Source organism: Drosophila willistoni (genome assembly GCF_018902025.1).
Source record: "Drosophila willistoni isolate 14030-0811.24 chromosome 2R unlocalized genomic scaffold, UCI_dwil_1.1 Seg167, whole genome shotgun sequence".
Classification (NCBI taxonomy): Eukaryota; Metazoa; Arthropoda; class Insecta; order Diptera; family Drosophilidae; genus Drosophila; species Drosophila willistoni.
In genome coordinates this window covers 8,711,252-8,735,416 of record NW_025814050.1, presented here as the reverse complement: position 1 = coordinate 8,735,416, position 24,165 = coordinate 8,711,252, and the positions used below count along the sequence as shown (strand labels likewise).

The 24,165-nt window shown below is 32.2% G+C and overlaps 1 protein-coding gene across 2 annotated transcripts; it reads left to right on the top strand.

Annotated features, from left to right (window-relative positions):
* The first annotated feature begins 886 nt into the window (after window positions 1–886).
* On the top strand, window positions 887–15,109 carry LOC6643791 (sodium/potassium-transporting ATPase subunit beta-2). Of its 2 annotated transcripts, XM_015177992.3 has the most exons (7): window positions 7,054–7,192; window positions 8,323–8,580; window positions 11,455–11,595; window positions 11,667–11,786; window positions 13,370–13,662; window positions 13,731–13,899; window positions 13,966–15,109. In XM_015177992.3, the coding sequence occupies exons 2-7, from the start codon at window positions 8,439–8,441 to the stop codon at window positions 14,067–14,069; spliced, it is 969 nt and encodes a 322-aa protein (XP_015033478.1). In that variant the 5' UTR covers window positions 7,054–7,192; window positions 8,323–8,438; the 3' UTR covers window positions 14,070–15,109. The 2 variants fall into 2 exon arrangements, with proteins under 2 accessions (XP_002067081.1, XP_015033478.1); XM_002067045.4 differs by lacking the exons at window positions 7,054–7,192; window positions 8,323–8,580 and adding an exon at window positions 887–1,180.
* The last annotated feature ends 9,056 nt before the right edge of the window (window positions 15,110–24,165 follow it).

Sequence of the window (24,165 nt, the reverse complement as noted above, 5' to 3'; positions counted from 1 at the left end):
TGGGAATTACAACTTCGTAAAGCGAAAATTATCTTCTTCAGCAGATTGACCCTCAAGAGGGCTTAAACGCTAGGTTTGCATTAATTTTTAATCGATAAGAGGTCGTAATCAAGACTGAAAAAGTAGAATATTTATTAAGATTTTAATTTTATTGAATTGGAAGAGGTTTGAAATAATTTCAAAAAATTGCTGAGGTCTTCAAAGTCGTCGAAACGTATTTATTTATTTTTTGAAAACCTTTTGTAATTCAATTCTTATGGCCGACTTTTTGTATTCATAGTCAATTGATTGCATTTTCACTTTGATCAAGAACAATATATATGTAGATGCTTAACAATAACAAATCGCCTTCAACGACAGTAACAAGCAGGTAATCATCCTGATGATGATCCTTGACAATTTCTTGTATCAAATTACTCAAAGTGTCAGTGAGAACTGAACCTGGCGATTTGATATATACTAAGCACTCACAAACAAGTGTGTGTATATAATATTTGATTAAGACCGACACTTTCTATAGTGTTGATGATGTATTTGTACAATTTTTGCATATGAAAAAGCACGGCGACGCGCTCGTCAGACGACGACGTTGACGCAGATGGCAGCGCAGTTGCTGGCCGCACTTGTTAAATAAAATCAGTGTGTGTTGCACGAGTCGGAACGAGAGAAAAGAATAATTTATTTCATATATATATATATATACAATATGTAACACGATGATGATCATTTGGACTATCATCAACGCCTACGCCAACGTCGACGTCGCCGTCGTCGTCAACATAGTCGACAACGCGGCTTCTGCATGGATTATGGCACAAGCTTCATTGGAGGAGCTCATGTTCAGAATTTCTGGAACGGGAAGTGGCGATCAGTCTCGCAAAGAACTCGCTACGGTGTTGACTTCGCGTGCGGTTTATCAGCAGACCGAGAGCCATAGAGGAATACGTATACGTTTCAACCTCAAGTAGATCCAGATCCATATCCCGATTTCGATCCCGCTACCGCTTGCGACTACATTGGGCTGCTGGAAAAAGAATGCCGACCATCACAGAGGATTGCATCGATGGCTTTCAACAGTATTATGCTAGGCCACCGGAGCGACCCAAAAAGAAATCGTTCAAGCAAATGATATACGATTCCGATGATAATTCATATTTCGGGCGTACCATCGAAAGTTGGGGTAAGTTACATAAAGGCACTTGTTCTTGGTCGTCATAATACCCGTAAATCTTTATATAAAATGTCAAGCTGTGCCAGTTCGCACATTTAATCAAAAGGAATATCTTTTGAATACATATGAATTAAACGGTGTGTGTGTCTGTGTGTGTATCTCGATTGCTCAGCCAATGGCAGTTTTTAGCCTCCATTTCGCTATGGATGCTGTGCTCTGTTCTCTTTGACCTTTGGCGGGCACACGCTTACACACTCACACACCCACACGTCTGTCCACTGATAGTACGAGCAGATACTTATCCCTATATCGGTCAATTATATCATTATGCAATCAAACTATACACAGGCATATAAATAAGCGTCTGCTATATCTTTAGCTTCATCTGCTGACATTGACTTACAAAGTCTATGTACTTTTTTTGTGGATATTTAAAAAGGGGGGAATAAACGAAAAATAAAATGATAACTATATGTGAAATTTGTAATTTCAATAAATATCTTATATTGAATCTGTTTAACTTTTTACACTAAAAAACAGGTTATTAAATCAGCAGAAGTCTTTGTTAAAGGATTATATTTCTTTTGCTAATAGAAAAAAAATTACCGAACTAAACAAAGCAGATAAGATTAGACTCTGACCGTACTAAGGAATACGATTTAATTTAAGCAACATTACAAAATAAATGGCAAATTATATCTCTATTCCTAGAAATTGCCAAGCTTAATGCAATGACCGTTAAAAATTTGCAGAAATTATACAAAATATTTCAAATTTCAAACTGTTTGACCCTTAAAGTTCCTACAAAAGTGGGAAAATATGAAATTGTTAAAAAATGCTGACCTATTGAACTCTGATGAAGTTTAATTTGACAGCCATATTAGCATAATTAAAAATTATGTGTAAAAAAACATAAAAGGAAACCTGAGAGACTGTAACTTATGTTCTTTATATAATTAGTTCCCAAATTAATGCGGTTGAGATATGTAAATAAACACATCAATATTTATTCAATGATATGTTTGCAGGATATATAATTTCCACAAATGTTCTTATAAAAAACACTTTATTTTTATAACGTTGCAAAAAGAGTTTACATTTTTTAGTCAGAAGAATATAAAAAATAATTTTTTACAAAAATTAGTTAACAATGTTATAAGATCATAAAGTCTGCAGATAGGATATAACCTGCAGACGTCGAACATTTATCGCAAACTTAGCCATGAGACTGCAAAATACAACTCCAACGTTAGAAATTAATCCAAAACAAATAATTTTCATTTCTATGCGAGTGCCACTCAGTACTCAAACGAAATAATGATCCCAAAATCAATTTAGTTTTAAGTTAAGTTTGTTATGATTATAAAATACAAGTAAATAATAAAAATGTATGCTAATTGGATCGCATTTCTTTGGCAAAAGTTTCTACTACATTATTTTTCAAAAATTCGACAATTCCTTTTTAGTTTTCCACTTCGAGAAAATTAAAAATACAAATTTCGGAAGGTACACAAGAAACGTCCCCTGATTGATTTTAAAAATCAAAGATAGATAAATAAGTTTAGGTAATTTTAATCGTCGTTACAATTTTAGAATACCCTACTCCAAGAGAACCTTTATCACGTTAACTTAACGTTAATAAATTACTGAAATTTACATACATAAATTTGTACATTGCTAAATTTCGAGAACTGCTTAAGCTACCAATTAATTAACTACTTATCACCAAAAAATTCGGATAGTTTTTTAATTTAAAAAAAATAATCAAGTTGGGCGTTGGATACGAAATCGCCAGATTGTTTCAGTATCTGAAAATACTTAAATATACATACCTATGTATATATGTACTTATATATATTTGTTAATTTTAAATAAACTAAATCCTTTCATTTCCAGTATTGCGGAAACGCTAACTATCCTTGGCAACTTTAATATTTTATGTTTTTTTTCATTAAATATTTTAAAATGCATTACACATAGACGATAAAATTTAAGTCCAAACCACTGCTTTGTATTTTTCAAAATCAAACTGAGCTGAAATTTTTAAAACTTGTAAAAATAATTCGTCTTTTTCATATTGAAAAATCGATACCAATTCTAATTTTCAAAAATTTCCTGTATGAGTTGATTGAGAAGCTCATACATGCACACAACAAGAACTTTTAAGTAAGTATTTACTTTAAAGTTGTTTAAAAAAATACTTTGAAAATTATTGAATATAGGTGACTGAGTTGCAAATGTATAAATTCTTTTCATATCGCTTACTTTTATTACAAACAAACAACTCTGACTTTGTCGGTGTAAAAGTCTCTAAGTGGTTCTTTTTGCATATTCTTAACATTAACATTATAAATTAATGTAAGTCAAGCACTTAAAATTAATCACAGTACTACAACCAATAATAATTGATTATAAATTTCTTCTTCTATCTAAAAAGTATATGTTAATGCAAGTGATTGACAGAAAATCTTTTTAGGACAAACAGTAAATGTCAGAATCCTTTTGAAAAGTTTTGCAAATAAAGTTAGATTATGGAATGTTTCTGTCCATAAGCCATTTCCCTGCCACTCAAAGCTATCACAAACGCAATAGAAATCGATTATCTCCAAAGGATGGCTTGTCAATTGCACAGCCTCCGTGTCAAACTGATGCTTCTTCCTACTGCTCCTTGTTGTGCCAAGTACCACTCAATGGTGACACTCATTAAATGCACAAACTAGGCACACTCAAAAAGGAAGAGCAACTCTGACGTAGCCTGGGTGAACAGGTCTTAATTAAAATGACTCCATCCAAACCAAAAAAGGATAAAAACAAAAATTGACAGAACAGAACAGAACTATAACTGTCAATCCCATTGATATCCAGGAATCTAAACATGAGCCCTGTTTCCGTTAAAGTTCATGAGATTCTGTTGCCACAGCTCCTTCTTCATGAAGTTTAAGCAGTAGCTGATTCCATATTTCATTTTTAATGAATGTGTGTTTATATATGTATGTATAAGGATGTCGAGTACTTGGAATAAAACTGGAGCGCGTGTCTCACATAAGCTCAAACATATATAGATACATATATGTTTTGTGTGTGTATATGTACAGTTGGAATCCTTACTCTCCCCAGTGCCGGTCACGCATAAATATTTGTGGAGTTTGTGCTGCTACCAACCCTCATTTGGCATGAATTCCACCCTCGGAGCATTGGAAAGTCCACTGGAGTTTATTTCTTGTTCTTCATCATCATCATCGTCAACATCATCATCATCATCGAGTTGTTTATTTTCTGTTTTGAAAATACTCTGCATTGGCTTGTTGTATCCTGTGACCGCATTTGAAAAACAGGTTTTGCGGGCAAGCGCACACTTTTTGAACGCACTCTCTGTGCTAATGACGCAGTGGAGTGGTTCAAGGATACACACTCACACACACGGACACACACTCACATGCACCTAGAAGTTGGTGTTTTGAGTTTTGGCAATGTTCCAAGCGATCCTGTACTAACACAAAGAGACAGAGAGAGAGAGAGAGAGAGTGAGGTAAATGAGTGAATGAGAGTCCGACCGAAAATCACTCCAACAACAATAGCAGAATGAGACTGTGGATGGGACATGCAACAGTCATCATTGCCACGGGACATGCAACAGCCGCGCACAACAACAACAACACAATGCAAACAATGCATCAGTTAACTGTGCATTTGCATTTACATTTGACAAATGCATTTGGGGACATGATGGAAATGCAGCCTTTAGCACGAATGACATATTTTCAAGTGCCTTTTGCTACACTGCTCAAAATTTTAGGGCAAAATATATATTTCCATCCAATTTTTTTTTTCAATAAATTGCCATACTTTATTTTTGCTTTAATCAAAATACGATATATTTTTAATAATTTTATTATGTCCAAATTAAATACAATGGTTAAAAATAATAATTAATCGTGACATTAGTTGGTAATGTATATAATAAAAATAATAAAAAAAAACTAATAGTAAATAGTATTTACTAAATACACTATAAATAATTTCAGTTAGAAATAAAGCTAATAATTAACAATAATTTCTTTATTACTCAAATCCAAATTCAGGGTGTACCAAAAGAAGTCATCCGGGCCAAAAGAAAACATACCATGATGTTTGGCTCTCATTTTTGTTCTAAATAAAAAACTTTAATTCTGTTTTTAAATTATGTTTATTTAAACCTTGAGAATTTTATTGGTCAATTTTGGAACATATGTTTCATTCTTAAAAAAAAAATTGAGAGCGAAACAACAACGGATGACTTCTTTTGGGCCACCCTGTATGATCTATTTCTAATAAATATTAATTATTTTCAGTAATCTAAATAGATTAAATAGATCTCTAAAATAAAATACATAGTAAATACAGTCGCTGTTCTACATCTTTTAATTAAATATTTAGTTTTTACACTATTATTATTATTATTATAAATCAAAATTATAGTTCAAAACTTGTGGCTTAGAGTCCCTAAAATTTCAATCACAGTTTTAGAGAATGGTGTGAAATGTAACTCAATTTTATGACCAACAAGACAATTTATTTGAAACTTCAGAGTCAATATATTTCAAAAATTACACCTTTCTAGTTAACTATAGAAAACTAAGTGCCTAATATTTTTAATGGATAGACATGCACTTTATTAATATTTATAAGTAACTTGAGAACATTTTGCAACGGCATTTCGTCAATAAATATTTCGAGAGAAAAAAAAAACCGACAGACTTACATGCATATTAGTTAGCTTATGAATAATACTGAGTCACAGCCAATTTTAAGAGTTTGTTTAAACATTGTTATTTATTGTAATAATTGTTCCTTCGGCACTATAAAAATTGCAACAGCTTTAAGCCTTCAATTTTTGGTGGATTTAAATGTAAGTCACACTTTTAGTATGATCTTTTAAAACAGGAAAAGTCTATAAATGAAATTATCATTTAGATATCTAATATATCTAGATGTATATTTCTTTAGTATTCCAGAATTTTCTATAAAATATTATAGTTCCTTTAGAAATATAGAAAAGTTTAACTAATAAGAAGTTTAATTTGGCTAGAATCTTAAACTAACTTGAGTCAATCTTACGAGTAACATAATAAAATTATAGGCAGAATTTCAGATCTAAAAATGTAACGCTAAAACTGGTTGAGAATTACTACACTAGGGCTTGCTCACAATCATTTGAAAAGAACTAGTTAAAAAAAATATTAAAAAAAAAAATGAAATTGAAGCTCAAACTTTGAGCAAATTTGTATAACAAGCTGAAAAAGAAGTTATTAAATTTAAATCTGATGAAGAATTTTTCCAAGACTACATTAAAGTACTTTTAGTTGTGACTTAACAACTACTGGTAATTAATAAATAAAAGAACATTTGAACATTTAAAGTAATTTGTTTCAGTGTAGCCGTGAAAACTACGCTTACAAACGCAGAGCAATTTGCACAAAATGTGCAATCGCTAATATGGCAGAGTCTAATTAAAACAAGTGCAAGCCCAATAATGTTCCCCACGCCAATTACTGTCCGGGCCCAGCCCAAACCAAGAGTTAAAATCTCAGAATCGTAATATCCGAAAACTAAAAGGAAATTTCACTCACTCACTGGGTAAAAATGCCGCCAAAATGTACATTTTCCACTCAAAACAAACTCAGCTGAGTTAATGCCCAAAGGTTTCGAGCCAAGAGCGGCAAAAGTGGGGAGAGACAACAAGAGACTATTTGTAGAGAAAGAGAGTGAGAGAGAGAGAGAGAGAGAGAGAGCAATGGAGAGGGTTAGAGACGTTGAGTCATTTTTTCATATACACAAAACCAGAAACATGTAAGCCAAGTCTGGGGACTGCGATATTGACAGAGTTCGGTTTTGGATTTCAGTCTGAAATATGTTTTGAGCGGCTGCGAAACGTTGAACGGGTCGAAAACTGGAAACACTAGCTAAAAGAACTCACCAAGAATTTAGAGTTTCTGTGTATGTGTGTGTTGGCCAGGCCAACACCAAGTGGTAAAGAGTGAAGTGTGTGAAGAAATTAAAAATATAATCAAAATATAAAGAATACTAACTACAATTAGCTTCAGTCTTTGTTGGAAAAAAATTAATATAATCATAAAAATTTAAAATTGAAGATTCATTCATATTGCCTCTCAAATTTTTGTCACGCCCGAGACACACACACACACATTAAAACACCAATACATATGCAAATAATCAGTTAAAAAAAAGTATCTTGAGGTTTTTTCGAGGCTCCGCGTTGAAGAAACGCTTCAAAAGGTGTGGTTGTTTGTAAGCTCCAAAGAGCGACACCAAAGAGACACAAACATTATACAGAGTCAGTGTTTCTTAGTGTGTGTGTGTGTGTGTGTATATCTGTATCTGTATCCGTATGTTTTCAAAAGAGCGCGCACAGTTTTGTGTTTTTGTTGGTTTCAAGAAAGAAATATCAAGTAGAAAATATAATTTTGTATCTCAGAGTTTGCCGGGTCAAGCGGCCACCAAGAGATGCGGAAATGCATTTAATAAAAATGCAGTTGGGGCAAAAATATAAACTTTTACATACAGTTATAACAGATAAAAGTATTAACAAAAGCAAAGAAAAGTTGTAATTTTCAAAGTCATTTCAAAAGTATCTTTAAAACTCAATCCAAAGCCTTTAAATATTGCTTACAATGATAGAAACATAGGGCAAAAGAAAGGCGCCAAATTTATTCCGGATACACTTGGTTAATACAAGCCGGAAGATGCAAGGGGAAACTGGAGGAGAGAGTGGGCGCAGTTTGTATATATATGTATGTGTAGGGAAAATTGTGATATACAACAAAACAAAACAGAGAGCATAAAGGACTCAATTGAGAGAGAAAGAGTGAGAAAGAAGGAGCGATTGATAGAGGGTGTTGAATGAAGCCAAAGGCAGGGAGGGTGTAAAATGCGAAAATGTGTAGAAAAGTTGTAAACTGTATATATATGTACATATATATATATGTATATATATACATAAATGTATACCGTATTAAGTGTGTGCGTAGAGATACAAGTGAAAATGACAGCGAAACAATATCGTTAAATGTGTATCCTACAAAAAAAATAAATAAATAAAAACCCAATAAAATTCGCGTAAATCAATATAAGTGAAATTCTTTTCCTTTTAGCTTGTTATTAACTTAAAATATATTTATTATTACGCCTAACCAAATCACCAAATACAAAAGAAACATACAAAAAATATATATCTCTACAAAGATAATAAATAAAAAATCCCACCAAAATGTCGAAACCTGTACCAATGCCAACTTCCAATACGGAAGAGGATCTCCATAATATACGTAAGCCCGAACCCTTCAGTTTTGCCAAGTTCATGTACAATTCTGAAGAGGGTACGGTTATGGGACGTGATCGCAGTTCATGGGGTAAGTTCTATTTCTGGGAATAACCTAAAAGACGAAACTAAAAGTTCATATTCTTATCAGTCAGTCAATTAATAAAATCAATGAAACTTAATTACAAATGTATTAAACAGTAGGAAAAATTGATGATTAACAGCTTTATTTATTATAATTTGACCTATTTTTTAGGGGAAGTAAATAAATGCTTATCGTACTTGAAAATGTTGCACGACTTTAAAAAATTATGATAATTAAACTTGCAAAGCCTTTGCGATTATTTATAATTTGTTATCTGTAACTCATATGAATCACACAGTAACTTAGTTAGAAACAAATCCGCAGAATTATATCAGAAGGTTCTATACCCTTACTGGCTTGCTATTTATGAGAACAAGCCATTATAGCATATGGTTTAGTCCTTTAACTTAACAACAACTTAAAAGTGTGTATAGTTTTGACAAGACATCTTGTCTGTATCTAGTAGGTACTTTAATAGCCACTACCTCGCATTATTTTGTTACAAATCTTATATTCAATAATTGAAATTTTTTTGCTGTCAATGTCAAAAAAGTTTTGACTTTTATTACTCGTAAATCCTTTCCCCCATTGTAAGTCATTGCACATTATTATCCGTCACTCTTCATTTACTCTTACATGGCTTGCTCCGAACTTAACTACCTCAAACTCAATTGCTAAGTGCAAGTTGCGAAATATTTTTTTAATTACATACCAGATGTAAATGGGGTTTGGGTGTAGGTACGTTATTCTTGCCAAAACTTTGCGCCACTTTTCACACTCGGTTGATACTCTCATGTGAAAAGGCTGGAAAAAATGCTACAAAAAATGTCATAATTATGTTATCCCATGCACTTGTTAAAATGTACCATGACGTTGATAAGACTGACAACCAGAATCCGGGAAAGAACATAAATTAACAACGACATGTCAAAAAGTACATAGGCCTGTCAGGTTAATGTTAACCTACATATATAATGGTCCATGTAAAAATGTCCTTTATTAGTAATTAGCCTTTTATCTCAACTATCTTACAAAATACCAATGAACCAGATAGATTGATTGACTTTCGTGTCTCTCTCTCTCTTTTATTAATGAAGCAATTTTGGCTTACCAAAATGGACTAACATATGAATGGTCTGTCATTTAATGGCCAATCTCTTGCCAAGTGTCAAATCGAAATGTGCTTACATAAATCTGAAGTAGTTTTACTGCATTATGCTAAAATAAATGCAAGGCCATTGTCACTGTCAGGATGGAATAATCTCTTTCAAATTCAAAACACCAGAACGTAATTTAAAAAGCCATAACTAAACAACTCGTAAACAAAGTTGATTTACATTTATGAAACAGAAAGTCAATATGTTTATGGTGCCATATTTATATGTGTATACTTTTTGAGCAAAAGTTTAATCTGCATTAATTTGAAGTACTACTTATGTATATATTGTTAGCTTATTTCTGTTCAAACTAGAGAGAATAGAGAATAAATCATTGAAATGAATTTTTCTAGTGTGATAAGAGTTTAATCCATATACAATTAATTACTTTGACATATAGAAACAAATCTATCTTGATCTAGAGAGATTTTATTAATCCTAACCTGGAGTTAGATTATTATTTAAGTACCAAGTACATTAGCCTACTTCTTGGTGATATTTTTCGAGATTTCCTTTAACGATTTCCATTGGATCTAAAGGCAGTATGTATCATTGACCCTTAATATTAAGTTTTTCTAAAATGAACTTCGTATTTAGATTTTAATAAAGTCAAGACATAAAGGACTCTACTATTTATGATGTTTCTAGGAACACAAGACTTTTGATATTAACTTATGTGTTAAGGACTTAACTTACGCTCTACCCAAAAAGTTAAACATTTATTTACATATTACATCACACATAAATGATTTATCCATTTTGCATTAATGTTTCTTAGATGTATTTAACAAAATATTAACTACAAAATATTGACAACAAGACGTAAAGTTTGCAGTTTTTTGAACCCTTCATAAACAATTATTTGGTATAATTAATAGTTATATATATTTACTTGTAGTTTAGTTATATATAGAAAACAAAAATCAAAAAAATAAGTTTTTATTATGAACCATCCCATAATATTGACTATGATATAGGATAATTATTATCATAAAATTGGCTATGATATATGATAAATATCATTCGAAATAAAATATGCATTTTAAAGACTTTTTGAAACTTAACCCAATTATTAAATGGCTAGTAAGGTAAACAAACTATAGAGAGAGATTGGTCAATCCACCTAACTGGAAAATGTATGTATTAGTGATCTTGACTGAAACTCTTCTCTGTTATTGTCATTCCCTCGATCGCTTCGTCTTCTCTTGCTTTAAGACTCTCTTGGAAGCAACTCTGACACTAACAACGTGGATAACTTGAGGTTATGTTCATTTGTATTGATCGAGAGCGATCGTAAGAGTGTCGAAGTACGCTCTTGAGTGATAATTAAAATTCTCTTTGGCACTGTTAATAAACATTCAACAACGATTACGTGTCTGAAAGAGTTGCTCATTCTAGTCTTATACTCGTGAATCACTCCGGTTAGAACATTGCTGCGAGCTCGAGCAATTTGGAAGCATTTTGTTTAGTTCATTTTGCCGGGTAGGTTGGATCTCCAGACATAACAGACACACCACACTCTTTTCTTGTCTTCATTAATTAAAAATTTAACCCATTCGGTGACCGAAGACATAACTTCAATTGGTTAATTCAATCAGCTCAATTGATGAAACGAGAGAACGTTTCTTGAATGATTCAATCTCTCATTATTGGGTTTTCTTCGTTAGTTAATTATTCTGATTATAATCTAATCAAACGTTTTTCCTTTCATATCTTCTTCTAGCTAAAATTGGCATCTTCTATGTGGCATTCTATGGCGTATTGGCCGCCCTAGTGGCCATTTGTATGTGGGCCTTTTTCCAGACACTCGACCCAAGAATACCGAAATGGAAGCTAGATCGGTCCATTATTGGCACAAATCCCGGTAAGTATATATTCTACAATAAAGCCAAAAGTGGATAAATAAAACTAATTTAAATTGCAATATCTATTTAGGTCTCGGTTTCCGGCCGTTGCCTCCAGTGGACAATGTCGAGAGCACATTGATCTGGTACAAGGGCACACAGCACGAGAACTACAAACATTGGACAGACTCACTGGATGATTTCCTGGCGGGTAAGTTCATAAGACCAAGGCAACCCTTAAGTTCATGTTGTCTGACCCTGGGGACAGGTCGGACTCGGTTATTGTTGGTGTGCTTCTTGTTGCTAGGCGGATAAGTGTGACCACGATGGCGACGACTTGACAACACGCAACTTGCTTTGCATATGCTCTAATTAAAATAAAATATTATCGATTTTTTTTCCCCCATTTTACTTGGCTGGTTATGCTTTCACATGTGTCTAAGTTTTCCCATAATACATAGAGAATAGTTCAAGGTCTGTCAAAAGAGGTCGTTACTAGGCTCTAAGATCCAAATATTGAATTAATAGATCTAAATAAACCTTTCCTATGGGACACAATTCATAACTAAGGCAGGTCAGATAGCAAAAATGTATATTATTAAAAAAGTATCCAGTTTAAAAGTGACACATCAAATAATTATTAACAATTCCTTATAAGTGTATGGAGAATAATATATTTTTTTTACACAAATTTTTACTTGCCTTTTGAAACAAACATACATATTTTCATTTAGGCCTAGTTGACTGTTTTAATGTTTTTAAGGGCTGAAAATAATAATTGCAAAGTTGTTATGTTTTTTTGAAACTTTTGTCTACATATGTATGAATTCATCGAATAATGAAATAATAAATAAAGTGCTTAAGTTATAACTTTGACTATAACAACAAAATTGAATCTCTTTTCGTGCTCTTCAAAATCTAATTTAAGTTTACACTTTATAAACTGAGCATTTTTTATAAGTCTAATTACATTTTGTATACCTAATATAATTATTCAAAAAGAATTCAGTGATGTTTTTTGCTTTAATTGTTTTATCAAAATGATGAGTAAGGCTGTCAAAAAAAAAACTTAAAGTCAATTACTATTTTCTGAAAATAATAAAAAAGAGTAGTTTATAAAATTCTAAAATTTCTCTTTGTGATTGTATAGTTCCCCTTGACCCATTTTAAAGTCATAAAGCCGAATTTTGACTGGGCTTGGTATATAGATAGATTGAGAACAATTGTGTTTACCCTCTAACATTTAATAGTTCCTAAAGGCAAATGCCCATATTTTATAGAATAATTTACTATTGTTCAAATCTTTTGTCAGTCTTATTTAAATTAAAATAAAAAGTTGAATCTGATTATTTCCAAATTAAATAAATGTTGAATAATTTTAAAATTATTCTAAAAGTATTAAATTTTATTATTTGTTAATTTTGTATGAAAATTGCTTAAAGCCGGACATACCTTACAAAGTTAATTAACAATTGCTTACTTGGAGATCTATATTTATATCTATATTGAGTATATATGTGATGTTTTAGCTTCGTTTTTAAAACTTGAACCAATTTTTGCAAAATGATTTCAATGAAATAAACTTCTTGCTTACTTCAGCTAAGTTAAACAGTTTCATCAAAATAAAGCTAGCATTCCCGGCTAAAAAAAAAAGATGAGCAATATTTGTCTTTTTTTTTAATATGATCTATAGACCATCTAATTGTGGATAAGCTTAATACATCTGCAATAGAACTCTTAACAATATTTTATTAAAAACAAAATTAAATCTGTCTCTTTCTATTGTGTTTGCAGTGTACAAAGTACCTGGTTTGACACCGGGTCGAGGTCAAAATATCTATAACTGTGACTATAACCAGCCCCCACCGAAGGGACAAGTTTGTGATGTCGATATTAAGTCGTGGTCGCCTTGCACCAAGGAGAATAACTACAACTATCACAAGAGCTCACCATGCATTTTCCTCAAGCTAAACAAGATCTATGGTTGGATACCAGAATATTACAATACCTCAAAGGATCTGCCCGCAAATATGCCATCGAAGCTAAAGGATTATATTAAAATTGTGGAGACAACAGAATCGCACAAGGTAAGCAAAAAAAAAGTAGTTCAATTAGTAAATTTATTAATTTAAATGTATTCAATTCCATCATTAAGTTAAATACCATTTGGGTAACTTGCGAGGGTGAGAATCCAGCCGATCAAGAGAATATTGGTCCTGTGGCGTATTTGCCCGTACAGGGATTCCCTGGATATTTCTATCCCTATCAAAACTCTGAGGGCTACTTAAGTCCTTTGGTTGCCGTGCATTTCGAGCGACCCAAACGTGAGTGGAATATACCTGATATATATATAGTTAAATGTATATTAATTTCATTGGTCTTTTATTCAGGTGGCATTATTATTAATGTGGAATGCAAAGCATGGGCACGTAATATTATCCATGACCGCAAGGAGCGTATTGGCTCAGTGCATTATGAGCTTTTGATCGATTAACGTGGCTAAAGTTAACAGAGGTGCAAATTATATTATATATAGAAACCATATAGAACCACTTTTAAGAGCAAATAATAGTAACGAAGAATAAGAACACCAAAATGGCAGATTTTTTCTATAGCAAACATTTACATTTAAAAAAAAATGAATGAAATTAATTCGCAAGGACAAACAAAACAAACAAATTTTTGGATAATACAATTTTTCAACTGTAGCTTCTTTACATACAAGAAATCTATATGTATACATTTGTATATATACACAAACAAAATCATATACATATATATATCTATATACAAGACGATATAGAAAAATTGAAAGTGAAATGATGAATTCTACCGTTTAAGAGGTATTTCCATCAATTATGAGCAATTTTTTTTGCATTGTAAAATTAAATTAATGCTGAATGCTAAATTTGTCAAAAGTAAATTATTAATTATAAATATTAGCAAAGTACGAATCTCATTCACCAGATGTTCCAAAAACCAAAACAAACTAAAACAAATTTACAAACAAAACAAATTATTGCTTATTTTAAATTACCATTAAACTGCCATTTAAAATCGAGCAAAGCAAAAAAGCTTGCATTTTTGAATCGCAACAAACATGCTAAGTAATACAATCTTTAATATAAAAAGAAAACAACAAAAACAATCACCTATTAATGTTAAATATCTCTTTTGACCAAACCAACTGTGTCACCAACAGAACCCATTAACTAATCTGACCAATATCGAAGCCAAAAAAAAACAAAAGACATTATACAAATTTTTGAAATTAGTTTCCGTAAATCGTAACATTGTATTGAAAGTGTTCTATAACTATATATATTCTCTTTCTATATATTCAATCGAATACAGATATATAACAATCAATCGACAGACGTTAGTGCAGCCTTTAATCAATAAGTTTTTAATGTTAAATCCTACATAAATTATATAAATAATAATAACAATAATAATAGTAACAAACATGACAAAACACAAATGAAATCTCTTTAAAAACGTTTTCAATAAAAATAAAAACAGTAAAACCAAGGACACAACGATCAATTAGTATTAATTTTAATAATTTTCTTATCTTAAATGAACTTAATATATGTCTGTAAGTAAAAAATTCGGTTCTACTTTCAAAATTATCAAAAGACATTGCAAGATCCGAACATGGAATAGTTTCGTGAAATCGCATTAAGATACATAGCTTCTATTTAGTTGATCAACTTAGAATTGCTGAGGCGGTTGATAATATCCGATGTGATCTATTTTTCCCCACAGGAAATGATTTTAATCAATGATAACTAAAATGGTTTTTGAGATGCATTAGCTTTTCATGTATTGTTTGGTAATTCCAACTGATTTTTCTAATTCCAGTTTGAAATAATATACAGTAGGTTGGGGCAAAGTGGCGCGTTTAGCGACAGGATAATAAATAAAGTAAAGCAAAATCAGCAATAATTCCATTAAATTCTTTGCTGGTAAAAAGAGAATAACATGGATATAACCTTTGATACGATAAATCATATAGCTTGCCCAAGAACAATACGAGTAACAATTCAAAAGGAATTATGCTTATATCTGCCACTTTGTACTTAAGTGAAATTCAAATTAAAGTACTTAATAGTTTTTCTTTTAGGAATATAATATCAAATAATAAATAACACATATGTAATTCCTATGAGAAACACTATTTGTTTGGTAGGCATCTTATTGTTAGCCATGTATATTATCTAGATACCTTTGATTAACAACGACTGGCATTATTAAATTCTGAAAAATCTTTCTATTGATTGAAAAGTTGAAACATTAAATAGCATTTATTATAAATTTGTATCAAGATTCTGAAAAATCTTTCAATTGATTGAATAGCATTTATTATAAATTTTAACATTTCACATTTAGGTGCAGTTGTAAGGTATCCAAAGTTTTATATCAAAAGTCCATCGCGTCAAAATATAGAAGGTATGCGGTTTTAAAAATCACTTTTATTTTTAGGGGAAACCCTAATCAATTTTGTCTGCTGATGATAATAGACTAAAAATTTTTATACCATACACCCATAGGGTGAAATGGTATATTAAAGTCGCCAAAATGTATGTAACAGGCAGAAGGAAGCATCTCCGACCCCACAAAGTATATATATTCTTGATCAGGATCCATAGCCATGTCCGTCTGTCCGTCCGTCTGTCCGTCCGTCCGTCTGTCCGTATGAACACCTAGATCTCGGAGACTGTAAGAGCTAGAGCCACCAAATTTGGTATGTGGACTCGTGTAGTAAGTAGAGTGATCAATTTTATTTCAAATTTTTGCCACGCCCCTTTCCGCCCCCGCAATTTAAAAAAAGCGTTTATCTCAAAAACTATTAGAGCTAGAGACACCATATTTGGTATGTATATTCGCTTAGTAAATGCACACATTTTGTATGTGTACAAATTTTGCCACGCCCTTTTCCGCCCCGGTAATACCAAATTTGAACAAAATCGGACAAAAAACAGTCGAGTTATGCATATAAACGTTTTTCCATAAGGCCGGAGTTGGCCGTTGGCTGGTGGGGGCGCTAGGGTGCTCGTATGATTGAGTGAGCTAAGATATGCTTGTAAGAGGCATGTGAAAATGCATATGTTTAATAAAGTTTAAATATTTGCTGGTGTATGGTATATCTAAGTCGGCGAGACGACTTACTTACTTCATTTTTTATACCATACACCCATAGGGTGAAATGGTATATTAAAGTCGCCAAAATGTATGTAACAGGCAGAAGGAAGCATCTCCGACCCCACAAAGTATATATATTCTTGATCAGGATCAACAACGGAGTCGATCTAGCCATGTCCGTCTGTCCGTCCGTCTGTCCGTCCGTCCGTCTGTCCGTATGAACACCTAGATCTCGGAGACTGTAAGAGCTAGAGCCACCAAATTTGGTATGTAGACTCGTGTTGTATGTAGAGTGATCAAGTTTATTTCAAATTTTTGCCACGCCCCTTTCCGCCCCCGCAATTTAAAAAAAGCGTTTATCTCAAAAACTATTCTAGCTAGAGACACCATATTTGGTATATATATTCGCTTAGTAAATGCACACATTTTTTATGTATACAAATTTTGCCACGCCCTTTTCCGCCCCCGTAATTTGAAAAACTTGATTATCTCCCGTATTTTTTTACCTTATGCAATCAAATTTGGCACACTTAAATTTAATACTAATATCTAGCAAAATACCAAATTTGATCAAAATCGGATAAAAAACAGTCGAGTTATGCATATAAACGTTTTTCCATAAGGCCGGAGTTGGCCGTTGGCTGGTGGGGGCGCTAGGGTGCTCGTATGATTGAGTGAGCGAGATACTAAGATATGCTTGTAAGAAGCATGTGAAAATGCTTGAAATATTTGCTTTACTGGTGTATGGTATACCAAAGTCGGCGAGACGACTTACTTACTTCATTTATTATTAATTATATTATATTTGTAAATTAATAACCAATTCTATTATTGGTAAGAAGCTGCGCCATGAATTAGTAGTCAGAACTGGCGATCTTAAGTAAAATATGCCTAATAGTTTCAATCTCCTCTTAGCAATAATCACAATATTGACGCTTTCAAATTTGAACCTAACATTGGCTGCGACAATGTTCATAAAATTCATTCAAAAAATTACCATGAATAAGTTTATTTTTCAAAATATTTGTGTAATTCATAAGACTCTGGAGCACAGCGTCTAACTCCACTGCAGCGATTCAAAAACAAGCTTCTAGACCCCATGATAATACACTGGCCCGCAAACTGCTGGACAACAGCATGCAGATTAGACGTATGAAGTAAAGTCACTCACTTGGCCCGGCATTAAGACCAGAGACGGACTGGTTATTCGACCCCCATTTCATGATAACCTTTGAGAATATTTGCTTATTGTCCACTTAAGATAGATCGCGAATAAAAATAAATAAAGGGTTTTTCAATTGTAACGGGTCAATTTCGGTAGCCCATGAGAGCCATTTTTTTTTTGGTGACATCTGTCAAATCTTTTGAATATTTTTTAATTGCTTATGTCAAATCATCATGGCAAGTTATACGATTGAACGGCATGTTCAAATGATAAAACTTTATTATGAAAATGAGTGTTCATTAACGCAAACGTTGCGCGCATTCGCTCATTTTGGTGGCCCTTTAAAGTCGACCCTTCAACGTTTGATTTGATTTGACCACGCTAGACTTTTTCCTGCGAGGTTTCTTAAAGTCGCAGGTCTATGCAAATCAACGACAATCGACCGATGCTCTAAAGGTGTACATAACACAGGCCATCAAATTCAGCTGGATCTATGCGAAAGAGTCATTAAAAATTGGACTACTCGGATACGTTCCATCGTAAAAAGCCGAGGCGGGCATTTGAATGATGTCACATTCCACACTTAATGCAATATATGCGCCTTTCAAATAAAAAAAAATTCTGTCAATACCTCACACACAGCTTGTTTTATTCCATTTCAACATTTAGCCGCCCTTATTGAAAAACCCTTTGTAAAAATAAATATATTATAAGAAAATTCTACTTAAGATATTTCTAAATTATGTAGGCTTTGGTTTGTGTAGTGGTCCGTTGCGTTTATCTTAAAGCTCATATATGTACATACAAATTTTATAAATGTACCAATTTCACTTCAGTAGCTATCTAATTCAGGGCGTAAAGTTAATACGCACAGACAAATATGCGTCACAAACATTTGAACATTTTTATAATACCCCCTACAAGGGTATAAAAACCTATATATTCTGTTAATGGAGTTGCAAGTAGTACGTACGACAAAAAGATTGGTTATTTAATAATAACCCACAAAAGAAAGAACCATATTTTTTTCAAAAATGACACAGCTAAAGACCTTAAGTAGTTAAGACCTGTCATATTTTATTTTTGCTAACTTTATCTGTGTCTATTTTTAGGCTATTCAGACTTCCTTAGTTTTTCTGCAATTAGGTATTAAGATAATTTAATTTATATTTTACACTTATTACAGTAGCTTAAAGCAAATCCTATGGGTGCGCCTGCACTTGGGAGCACTAAAGGCCTTAAACCTTTCGTTTTCTATCAACAACCTAATTTCAAGCCAAATATGACCCTATAGTCATTTGTTATTTTGTCATATGTATGCCCTCAAAATGGATTTACGTAAATGTAATCATTGCCGATAAGATATAACGAAAAAGCATGCGTACTCTGTAGATAACAATCACAAACAATCTCAACGGTCACCCGGTTACTTGCTCTGCAGTATCTCTGGTCAGCTTGATGGGCGAATATATCAGATACAAACAAACCAACAAAATATTTATTTATATATAAAATGAACTTCAAAGCTAGATCGATACGCTTTCACCTCGTTCGAGGAGCTCAGGTAGAAAGAACTTATCACGCCAACTGCGTCATTGGAACTCATTAACTAAATGCCTCTGTTTGGTTTTTTGATACTTTAAAATAAAACGTTTACTTTTGCATTTTGTGTTAATCAATTATGGTAAAAAAAAAACACACAAAAAAACAGTTCATCAGACATCCAGTCAAGATATGCAGAATAAAATTTACAAATAAAATTGGCAGGGGCACGACTCGACCAAAATCAATATTTAGGTGTTAAAAACCCCCTCGGGATCTGAGAAAAAAAGGTAAAACAATTACTATAGACTGGGGAACAGGTTTTTACTGGAACAGGTACTCATAGACTAGCTAACATCTGATAATGGTATTAATCAAAGTGTTAAACAATTTGTTGCCATAAGTATAAGTCAAATATGAAGTGGTGCTGATAATGTTAAAATGAAAAACTAGATCATGGGGGAAACTGAAAGTTCATATCGCTCCCAAAATGACGAGAGATTTGCCACATGAAATTTATGTAGTTTTGTAGCCGGACAATTGCTGTTGCCCAAAAATTATATGTATACACATATATATTCTCCTCCCCAAATGACGTCAAAAAATAATAGATATGAAAAAGTGTTGAAAGGGTAAAATATATCTATGTAAATTTTTTATATGTATGTTTTATTCGCTGTTGATCAAGCAGATGGTTTATTTTTAAGTACCTAGTAGATCACACATTACACATACATATGTATAAGTGGGAGGTATCTTTGATCATATTTGCGAATGAAATGGCAATCGTGCTTGACAACAACAGCATCTAATTGAGAGCTAATTAGAATTTGCCAGTCTGTCAATCAGTAGAGTACACACAGTACAGTAAAACCAACAAAAGATATTACAGAGAAAAACAAAATTAAAAAATCAAAACTTCAGTCTAATGAGGAAGTCCCAACTGCTATGAGATTTCTAAATGGATGTATAGACAGACTCAAACACACACGCACACACACATATACACATCCATGTGCATATAGAAATGTTGGAAAAATCACAATTATTTCAGTTGAGACCAGATAAACTGGTTTGGTTTGATCTTAACGAGCTGACACAAAGCTCGGTTCATTTGCTTAAGCTGGAGTTCTTAAATCGAATCGCAGATGAAGCATTCAACAAGGGAATTCCTTTTATAAGGTAAGATTCGGTTGAGGTTCTAGAAAATATTTCTCTAAAAGTCGAGGTATTGTTTTTTGGACAAATGTGCGTTAAGATGTATCAGAATAATTTAACCTTAACAAATGTATCATTTCAAAGGACATTTGAGTTGTTACAAGTCTTAAAAACCAAAGGTTTAGGGCAATATATCATAGACTATCCGAATTTGGAATTTGTTTTCCTCATTTTATAATTTATACTTAAAAAAAACTGGATAAATCTCAATTCTATTACTTTTATACCTCCTTCTTTGCTTATTGGTTTGTTAGGACTTGAAATCTGTTTTTCTAAAAACACCAATTATTCAATTCGAAAACTTAAATTCAATATTTTTAGATTGCATAGCATAAAACTATCCTTTGTCGTTTATTGTCGAAATTTTTCATTTTTGCAACAAAAATCCAAAGATTTAGTTAGCTTTTGCTGTTTGGGTAAATTTAGATATTTCATTCGAAAGAAAATTTGAAAAAGTTAAAGAAGAGTTCTATATAAAGCAATAGAGCACATTGCCGCACATTGAAATTTTTAACATTTTCAAACATTATTGAGATAAAGTCTAAATAAATGTAGCGAATAAATTATTTTAAAAAAGTTTAAAAAAATAATCTAATATTTTTAGCACTATGTAGTGTTATAAATTCTAACTAGAGAAACAACATTTTCGTTTTCAATATTATTTTTTGACTTTTAAATACTATTTATGCCTCTTTTAAACTTAAACAATGAATGTTTTTTGTTTCTTTAGTTAAAAAACTCTAAAAATACTTTAGATTACATTTGAGCATTGACTTTTAGAAGCAAAATTCAACAAAATAAATTAAACATATAAATATTGTTATATTAGTAGTTAACTATATAAAATTGGCTTTTGTATGACAAAATTTCCACTTTATTTGTTTTTTCTTAGGCTTAAATTTATATTTTAGCGATTCAACAGCGATTTTTAAACTGCACTGTATCTTAAAAAGGTTTATCTCTGAATAAATACTTAGTTTAGAAGGGTACTTGGGGATGTCCTAACAATTTCGACTACACAGATTATCTTATTGTGCAGTTTTTGGTAGTATTTAAAGAGTACTATCATGATAATACCAAAAATTGTGAGTCTCTGAGTTATATCTTTTAAGATTAAACCTGGAAAAGAGCAGGGCTGTAGATGTCATTGTTTAAAATCGACAAATTCTACGAGTTGTGTGATAATTTGAAACTTAAAATTGTTATTTTTTTTCATTTTTAAAATTTACTCTATTTTTTCTTTAAAATGAATTCTTTCTTAATTTTCAGTATATGAATGCTAACGCTAAGAATACAGGTCGAAATAATAAAGAAAATTTGTATCAATAAAGTGTAAACGACTAATTTAAACGACAAATTTAAGAAAAGATGACGATAAGAGAATTCCAAAGGTGCTAAATATTTTAACAAAATGAGTTTATAAAACTTACCCAATGCATGATATATACAATCTTAACTTTGCCCTACTCGATTTCTACACAAATATATACATACAATTTTGGAAACTACATATTAATACAATATTATGAAAAACAAGATCTTGGGTCCTTTTTTTTGGGTCCCGCTTGTGACGTTTTGTCGAAAATTCCCATTTTTATAGACCAATACACTGTAAAAAATAATACCTAATAATTAAGTGTAAAGCCTTTCAAATTTCGTTTTCAAACCAAAATTGAAGAAGAATTTTGGAATCACTGCTACAAAATGCATTATGCAATAACTTAACGTTCTTATTATCAGTTTTCATGGCATTTTTTCTCGTGCTATCTCTGAGATACTTTAATTATTTTCGTTCTTATCAACTTCAAATGAGTTGATAACTTCATCGTTGGGTTTTTCTTTTGTGTCTTTTCATTTATGTATGAGTGTATGAGTGTATGTATGTATGTGTATAAAAGTGCTGATTAGTGTATCTCGAAATCTTTCGTCTCTGTGCTGACAACTCAATAAACTAGCCAGCTACTGCGACTTACAAAGGGGAGCATCATCTAATGAGATGCTCAACGTGCGAGTCTGTTAAAATAAATTCTCACAAGACTTGATTTGAGTTATCAGACATTATTCTTGATGTTGTAGCTGTTGTTGGTGTTGTTGTTGTCAAGTGTAATTTAATAAATTTATGATTGTTACAACGATGAAGCGAAAAGATTGCAAATAATACTGAATGCGTCTCCAAGGGCCCCGCAAGCAGCAACAATTCAATGAACAGAAAATTGGCAATGACAACGGCCTCTTGACTTGCGAGAGTGGTGGTAGGAAGGGATAGGGGGAGCTGATGCTAAGCTGATGAAGATGAGGAAACTGGAGCTGAAGTTTCTTGGTTACTTTAAGTTCAATTCACCGACTGACTCTCGGAAATGCTCATTTATGCGAATTAATCAACTTAAAAGTACTTGACACTTGACAACGGCCTCTTTGGCGAGGGCGACGATGGCGACGATAATGATGAGTAATGTAAATGAAAGTTTTCCTGTTTTCCACATGGAAATTTTCAAATACAAAGCCCAAAGCACAAGAACAGCAATAGAAATGAAAATCCATTGTGTGGTGTCTATATGTGTGTGTGTGCTTTTATATATGTATGTATGTATGATATCAAAACATTAAAACAATACACAAAACATTATGTTGGCGCTCCCAGAAAGAAATGAAAGCATTTTTTTTTGGGAGAGTTTTGGTGAGGGGGTCAACTAATGCCAATGCGCTCGACTCTCAGCACATGCCGTGTCCATGTGTTTGTGTGTTTGTGTGTGTGGGAGAGCCATTAAATGGAACAGGAGAGATGGAGAGGCAAAATGAATGTGGGGAAAGAGAGAGAGAGAGAGAGAGAGAGCAAGCGATAAGTTTTAGTTAGTATGCGTGAATTTCTTCTTTGTGCTTTTTATTATAATATTTATGAAGCAACAGTCTCTTATAAACAACAACACAAAACAGGAGCGCATTCAACTCCCTGCTAGTGCCATAAATCTTTCATGTAAACTGTTAGCAATATAAATATTAACTTAAAATTTAAAGCAAGTGAAGTACATAAACTTCTGGGTAAGTCTTTAGTTTACTACGGAAGAAAACATTTACATTTTTTCCCTAAATTATTCTATCTATATTATTAATTAAATTTAATAATTTATAAAGGCATATGGAATATGGACCTAATAAAAATACAATTTGACAACATTAACACATTATTCGAATCTACAAGCTTTTTGTAAGATTGCAAAAATAGTGTAGAGCACAGTATAATCATAACCAGCCACAACCCTAAATCCTCTTTATATATAATACCTAAATTAATAAAATAAAAATTAATCCAACCTACTAAGAACCTACATCTTAGAAATGGATAACTGACCCTTTGTCATTTGTGTGCTTTGAGGGATTAACTAAATAGTTATAAGTTTACGTTTTGCATACAAATAAATCCATTAGGAAATAAAGATATCAAAAGATAAGATTAAAAAGAAGTATACTTAAAATAAGATTTTTTTCTTAAATTAAATAAGTAAGTAACTAAAGCAATGTT

What these genes read in the sequence shown, in the direction of transcription:
- LOC6643791 (XM_002067045.4), top strand. Translation starts at nt 1,036, where the DNA reads ATGCCGACCATCACAGAGGATTGCATCGATGGCTTTCAACAGTATTAT. An exon ending in GCGTACCATCGAAAGTTGGG is followed by an intron (nt 1,181 to 11,454) that starts GTAAGTTACATA and finishes ATCTTCTTCTAG; the next exon opens with CTAAAATTGGCATCTTCTAT. An exon ending in ACTGGATGATTTCCTGGCGG is followed by an intron (nt 11,787 to 13,369) that starts GTAAGTTCATAA and finishes TTGTGTTTGCAG; the next exon opens with TGTACAAAGTACCTGGTTTG.